This window comes from Macaca nemestrina, chromosome 5 (assembly GCF_043159975.1).
Source record: "Macaca nemestrina isolate mMacNem1 chromosome 5, mMacNem.hap1, whole genome shotgun sequence".
Lineage (NCBI taxonomy): Eukaryota > Metazoa > Chordata > Mammalia > Primates > Cercopithecidae > Macaca > Macaca nemestrina.
The window spans coordinates 49,026,304-49,033,408 of record NC_092129.1 but is presented as its reverse complement, the minus strand read 5'-3'; the positions used below and the strand labels follow the sequence as shown (position 1 = coordinate 49,033,408).

Sequence of the window (7,105 nt, the reverse complement as noted above, 5' to 3'; positions counted from 1 at the left end):
CTTTAAATGTGTCCCAGAGATTCTGATATGTTGTATCTTTGTTCTCACTGGTTTCAACGAACATCTTTATTTCTGCCTTCATTTTGTTATGTACCCAGTAGTCACTCAGGAGCAAGTTGTTCAGTTTCCATGTAGTTGTGTGGTTTTGAGTGAGTTTCATAATCCTGAGTTCTAGTTTGATTGTACTGTGGTCTGAGAGACAGTTTGTTATAATTTCTGTTCTTTTACATTTGCTGAGGAGTGCTTTACTTCCAACGAGGTGATCAATTTTGGAATAAGTGTGATGTGGTGCTGAGAAGAATGTATATTCTGTTGATTAGGGGTGGAGAGTTCTGTAGATGTCTATTAGTCTGCTCGGTGTAGAGTTGAGTTCAATTCCTGGATATTCTTATTAACTTTCTGTCTCATTGATCTCTCTAATGTTGACAGTGGGGTGTTAAAGTCTCCCATTATTATTGTGTGGGAGTCTAAGTCTCTTTGTAAGTCTCTAAGGACTTGCTTTATGAATCTGGGTGCTCCTGTATTGGGTGCATATCTATTTAGGATAGTTAGCTTTTCTTGTTGAATTGATCCCTTTACCATTATGTAATGGCCTTCTTTGTCTCTTTTGATCTTTGTTGGTTTAAAGTCTGTTTTATCAGAGACTAGGATTGCAACCCCTGCTGTTTTTTGTTTTCCACTTGCTTGGTAGATCTTCCTCCATCCCTTTATTTTGATCCTATGTGTGTCTCTGCACATGAGATGGGTCTCCTGAATACAGCACACTGATGGGTATGGACTCTTTATCCAATTTGCCAGTCCGTGTCTTTTAATTGGAGCATTTAGCCCATTTACACTTAAGGTTAATATTGTTATGTGTGAATTTGATCCTGTCATTATGATATTAGCTGGTTATTTTGCTCATTAGTTGATGCAGTTTCTTCCTAGCATCGATTGTCTTTACAATTTGGCATGTTTTTGCAGTGGCTAGTACTGGTTGTTCCTTTCCATGCTTAGTGTTTCCTTTAGGAGCTCTTGTAGGGCAGACCTGGTGGTGAGAAAATCTCTAAGCATTTGCTTGTCTGTAAAGGATTTTATTTCTCCTTCACTTATGAAACTTGGTTTGGCTGGATATGAAATTCTGGGCTTAAAATTCTTTTATTTAAGAATGTTGAATATTGGCCCCACTCTCTTTTGGCTTGTTGAGTTTCTGCTGAGAGATCTGCTCTTAGTCTCATGGGCTTCCCTTTGTGAGTAACCCGTCCTTTCTCTCTGGCTGCCCTTAACATTTTTTCCTTCATTTCAACTTTGGTGAATCTGACAATTATGTGTCTTAGAGTTGCTCTTCTTGAGGAGTATCTTTGTTGCATTCTCTGTATTTCCTGAATTTGAATGTTGGCCTGACTTGCTAGGTTGGGGAAGTTCTCCTGGATAGTATCCTGCACAGTGTTTTCCAACTTTGTTCTATTCTCCTTGTCACTTTCAGGGACACCAATCAGACGTAGATTTGGTCTTTTCACATAGTCCCATATTTCTTAGAGGCTTTGTTCATTTCCTTTTACTCCTTTTTCTCTAAACTTCTCTTGTTATTTCCTTTCATTCATTTGATCTTTAATCACTGATACCCTTTCTTCCAGTTTATCGAATCAGTTACTGAAGACCCTTTCTTACAGTTGATCGAATCGGTTACTGAAGCTTGTGAATTTGTCATGTAGTTCTCATGCCATGATTTTCAGCTCTATCAGGTCATTTAAGGACTTCTCTACATTGGTTATTCTAGTTAACCATTCATCTAATCTTTTTTAAAGGTTTTTAGCTTCTTTGCAATGGGTTCAAATTTCCTCCTTTAGCTTGGAGAAGTTTGATTGTCTGAAGCCTTCTTCTCTCAACTTGTCAAAGTCATTCTCCATCCAGCTTTTCTCTGTTGCTGGCAAGGAGCTGCATTCCTTTTGAGGGGGAGAGGTGCTCTGATTTTTTGAATTTTCAGTTCTTCTGCTCTGTTTTTCCCCCATCTTTGTGGTTTTATCTACCTTTGGTCTTTGATGATGGTGACGTACAGATGGGATTTTGGTGTGAATGTCCTTTCCATTTGTTAGTTTTTCTTCTAACAGTCAGGACCCTCAGCTGCAGGTCTGTTGGAGTTTGCTGGAGGTCCACTGTTTGCCTGGGTATCAGCAGCAGAAGCTGCAGAAGAGTGAATATTGCTGAACAGCAAATGTTGCTGCCTGATCATTCCTCTGGAAGCTTCGTCTCAGAGGGGTACCTGGCCGTGTGAGGTGTCAATCTGCCCCTACTGGGGGGTACCTCCCAGTTATGCTACTCGGGGGTCAGGGAGCCACTTGAGGAGGCAGTCTGTCCGTTCTCAGATCTCAAACTCTGGGCTGGGAGAACCACTACTCTTTCCAAAGCTATGAGACAGGGACATTTAAATCTGCAGAGGTTTCTACTGCCTTTTGTTTGGCTATGCCCTGACCCCAGAGGTGGAGTCTACAGAGGCACATAGGCCTCCTTGAGCTGCAGTGGGCTTCACCCAGTTCGAGCTTCCTGGCTGCTTTGTTTACCTACTCAAGCCTCAGCAATGGTGGGTGCCCCTCCCCCAGTCTCACTGCCACCTTGCCATCAGACTGCTGTGCTAGCAATGAGGGAGACTCCAGTGTGGGACCCTCCAAGCCAGGCGCAGGATATAATCTCCTGGTGTGCCGTTTGCTAAGACCCTTGGAAAAGCACAGTATTAGGGTGGGAGTGACCCAATTTTCCAGGTGCTGTGTGTCACGGTTTCCCTTGACTAGGAAAGCCCTTGCGCTTCCCTGGTAAGGCAATGTCTCACCCTGCTTCAGCTCTCTCTTGGTGGGCTGCACCCACTGTCCTGCACCCACTGTCCAACACGTCCCAGTGAGATGAACCCAGTACCTCAGTTGGAAGTGCAGAAATCACCCGTCTTCTGTGTCACTCACACTGGGAGCTGTAGCCTGGAGCTGTTCCTATTCGGCCATCTTGGAACCTGACCCAACAAAGTTTAAACAGCAGAATAAAATAATTTTCAAGTTATCTCTCTCCTAGTAAAGTTTTCCTTCCCTTCCGTTGTAATAGAGTTATTTAACCATTTATCAAATTTTTGTTTTGGATTTTTTTTTTCAAGTAGCTTCTACCCATGTAAGGAAGTTATTAAACCAAACAGTAGGATATAAAGCAATAACAAGGAAGAGATGTATAACCTGCAAAGAGGAAGGAGAGTTTACATCTGTCTGGAGCAGCCAGAGAAAACTCTAAGGAGATGCATTTGAGCTGCCTTTTTGGGAGATGTATTCACCAAGGGAACAGACATTCCACGTAGAGGGAACAGCTTGTACAAGAAAATGGGGATGGGCACAACAGGTAACACGGAGAAGTACAGTTGTCCCTCAGTATCCGTGAGTGATTTGTTCCAGGACTCCCATGGATACCAAAACTAGAGGATGCTCAAGTCCCTGATATAAAATGGCTTGTATTTGCACATATGCACATTCTCCTGTATAGTTTGTCTCCAGATTATTTAACAATACCTAATACAATGTAAATGCTATGTAAATAGTTGTTATACTGTATTGTTTAGGGAATAATAACCTTAAAAAGTCTACACTTCAGTACAGACTGACTTTTTCCCCAAATATTTTCAATCGGGTCGGTTGAATCCACAAAACCCACTGAATGGAAGGGCCAAGTAGGGTGCAGTGAGGCCTTGGAGGAAGGATATCAAAATAAGTGGCTAGAGAGGAAGGAGGAGCTTGAGGTGGAAGCCGGAATGTGTGGGAATTGGTGCTGTACTTGCTCACCAAGCACCCTGGTTAGAGCTGAAATAACTCTTTTATGCCACAGACTCCTAAGAGACATAGCTGGGACCAGAACTTGTGCCTGCCGACTTCTGGGTAATCCATCCCTGGTTGTGAAGGGATGGCTGTGCTACCATGATAGCTTTGGAAAACACGGAGAGTTTATTTTCGGGGCTGCTTGTAGTCCAGTCCTACTTGGGTTTCCCATTTCCCATCAGCCCCAAGCCACCCACGGATGCTCCCCACCTCCCAGACATCACCCTCCACTAGGTCCCCAGATCACTTTTAAAACGCGACCAGGGGCCTGGCGCAGTGGCTCACGCCTGTAATCCCAGCATTTTGAAAGTCCGAGGAGGGAGGATCACGAAATCAGGAGTTCGAGATCAGCCAGGCAAAGACAGTGAAACCCCATCTCTACTAAAAATACAAAAAAAAAAAAAAAAAAAAAAAAAAAAATTGGCCTGGCGTGGTGGTGTGCGCCTGTAATCCCAGCTACTGGAGAGGCTGAGGCAGGAGAATCGCGTGAACCCAGAAGGCGTTAAGTTGCAGTGAATCGAGATCGCGCCATTACACTGCAGTCCCGGCAACAGTGCGAGACTCTGTCTCAAACAACAAAACGAGATCAGGAGTTCCAGAAGCCTACGAGCACGAACTCCCAAGACCACAAGTCCCAGCATGCAAGGCTCCCTGTTGGAAAAGGGCTTCCCATAGCCACCAAGTGGACCATCATGCAACGCTCTCTGACGGGGCGGGGCTCTCTACAGGGGCGACACACTTGTGGCGTCGCCTCGGCAACTCCAATTCCGTGACAGAATGTGCTTCCGCTTCCGCCTTTGAGCCCTATGAGCGAGACTTACGCTACTTAGTCGTCGTGACGCCATTCTTCTGCGACGGCGCGGGCCGGGAGCTTCCGCACGGTGGCCTCACTCCCGCGTGAAACGCCAGAGCGGCGATTTGTTGTCTGCGTCCTCTGTCCTGGGAACTAAGGGGAAAGCGGCGAGATGACGGACCGCTACACCATCCACAGCCAGCTGGAGCACCTGCAGTCCAAGTACATCGGCACGGGCCACGCCGACACCACCAAGTGGGAGTGGCTGGTGAACCAACACCGCGACTCGTACTGCTCCTACATGGGCCACTTCGACCTTCTCAACTACTTCGCCATTGCAGAGAATGAGAGCAAAGCGCGAGTCCGCTTCAATTTGATGGAGAAGATGCTTCAGCCTTGTGGACCGCCAGCCGACAAGCCCGAGGAGAACTGAGACTCTGCCTTACCACCACTGTGCGGGGCACCTCTCCCAGTGTTCCTCAGGTTGGCCAATCCCTTCGACTATTTCTGCCTCCAAAGGACCGGCTCTCCATGGCTCCTGCGTCTGGTACTTCCGCGTACAGAAGTGCTTGCCCGGGGAATCCCGCCTGACCTGCCTTCATGTGAACCCTTTGGAATAGCACTGGGAGACCAGCAGAACCCCTGAGAACTGTGTTGGTGAAGAGGGCCTAGAGCCGGCAAGCGTTTGAGAAGAGGGCGTGGCGCTGGAATGAGATGGGATTTGGCGTCTCATTTTTGGCTAATTGATTGTCATTGGCTTTTTCCATAAAGTTTAGAAATCATTCAGTCTCTTGGTGTGAACTTCCTGTGTTAGGGTGGAGGGCTCCTGAAAGACCCGAGCGGGAAATGGGTCGGGGGAGGGAGTGCATGCCAGTGTCCATGATCAGGTACTTAAATCCACCCTGTCTACCATTATAATTAATTCCCCGACTGCCACTTCTCCCAAGAGCGTTATTTTCAGGCCCACAATGCCTTCAGTATTGAAGTTTGTGGTTATTGTATCCCATTTTCTTTTTCTCCCGTTTTAAAAGTCTTTGCAGTCTTTGCTGTCATTGTCCTCCTTAGCCTCTTTAAAATGCATCCTTTCTTTTTCTTGGGAATTTGTGGCCATGTCTCCAGAAATGACAAGCTGGCAAGTGAGTTCATCCTTTCTATATTCAACAAATATTTGTTGAGCTCTATGTGACAGGCATTTTCCCATGTTCTTGAGGCTTACATTATGCTGGTGGTGGAGAAAGGAGGTCAAACACTGTAGACGTAATAAGTAAATGTTAGAAGATGCTGCGGGGAGGGGAGAACAATGTACGTGGTGTGGGTGGGAGTAGTTGGTAGGGCCATAATCTTAAATATGATACACAAGTTACTGAGATGGTGACATTTGAGCAAAGACTTTAGGGAAATGAGGGAAATAGCCATGCGGAAAACTGGAGAAATTGCTTTCCATGAAGAGGGAACTGCCAGTGCAATGATACTAACACTGGGAGTATGTATGGTTTATTGGAGGACCTGCAAAGAGGCAAGCATGGCTGGAGGGGGTGAGCCAGGGGAAAAGTAGAGGGACAGGTAATGGAGGGGGAAACGAGTAGAGCCTTGTAGGACAATATATGAACCTCTGAGGAGCCATTGGAAGGTTGTGGGTTTTTTAATTTTAGTTTTTAAAAATAAGAGATGGGTCTTGCTATGTTGGCTAGGTTGGTCTTGAACTCTTAGCCTCAAGCAGTGCTCCCACCTCAGCTTCCCAAAGTGCTAGGATTACAGGTGTGAGCCACCACTCCAGACCATTGGAAGGTTTTTACCCAGAGAAGACACATGACCTGGCATAGCTTAGATCAGTGGTGGCTTTGGAACTCCAGGCTGAAGTGCGGTGGCACGATCATGGCTCACTGCAGCCTCAACTTCCAGGACTCAAGCAGTCCTCCCACCTCAGCCTCCCAAGTAGTTGGGACTACAGGCATGGGCCACCATGCCCGGCTAATTTCTGCATGTCTTAGTTTTTTTGTAGAGATGGAGGTCTCATGTTTCCCGGGCTGGTCTTGAACTCCTGGCTCAAGCAATCCACCCACCTCAGCCTCCCAAAGTGCTGGGATTACAGGTGTGAGTCTCTACTCCTACCTTCCATTACACTAGAAAATTGTTGAAGACACCAAAGAGCCTCTGTTTGCGTGGATTATGGCTGTTGATATTCACCATAGAAATGAAAGCAAAAGTTTTAATTCATTGAAAAATAAGGACAATTCTCAGGTCAATGGTAAAAATAATGATAAAACCATTTCATGTTAACAAAAAAGTTCTTGTTTTATGAAAAATGACAATTTACCAAGACACAATTTAGTGAGAAGAATGGCTTTTAAGAAAAACTGGTTTTTCAGAGGTCTTCTGTGCTTGGCTTAATAGAAGACAGCTTGATTCCCATATCTGTTTTTGTGTTCAAACTGTTGGGATATGAAATTTTTGTTGAAGTATGAAAAAATCCACTTCTTATACTTAG

The 7,105-nt window shown here is 45.5% G+C and overlaps 1 protein-coding gene across 1 annotated transcript; it reads left to right on the top strand.

Annotated features, from left to right (window-relative positions):
• Window positions 1-4,671: 4,671 nt before the first annotated feature.
• On the top strand, window positions 4,672-5,399 carry LOC105465767 (splicing factor 3b subunit 5). Its single transcript, XM_011714401.3, has one exon. The coding sequence runs from the start codon at window positions 4,790-4,792 to the stop codon at window positions 5,048-5,050; it is 261 nt and encodes an 86-aa protein (XP_011712703.1). The 5' UTR covers window positions 4,672-4,789; the 3' UTR covers window positions 5,051-5,399.
• Window positions 5,400-7,105: the final 1,706 nt, after the last annotated feature.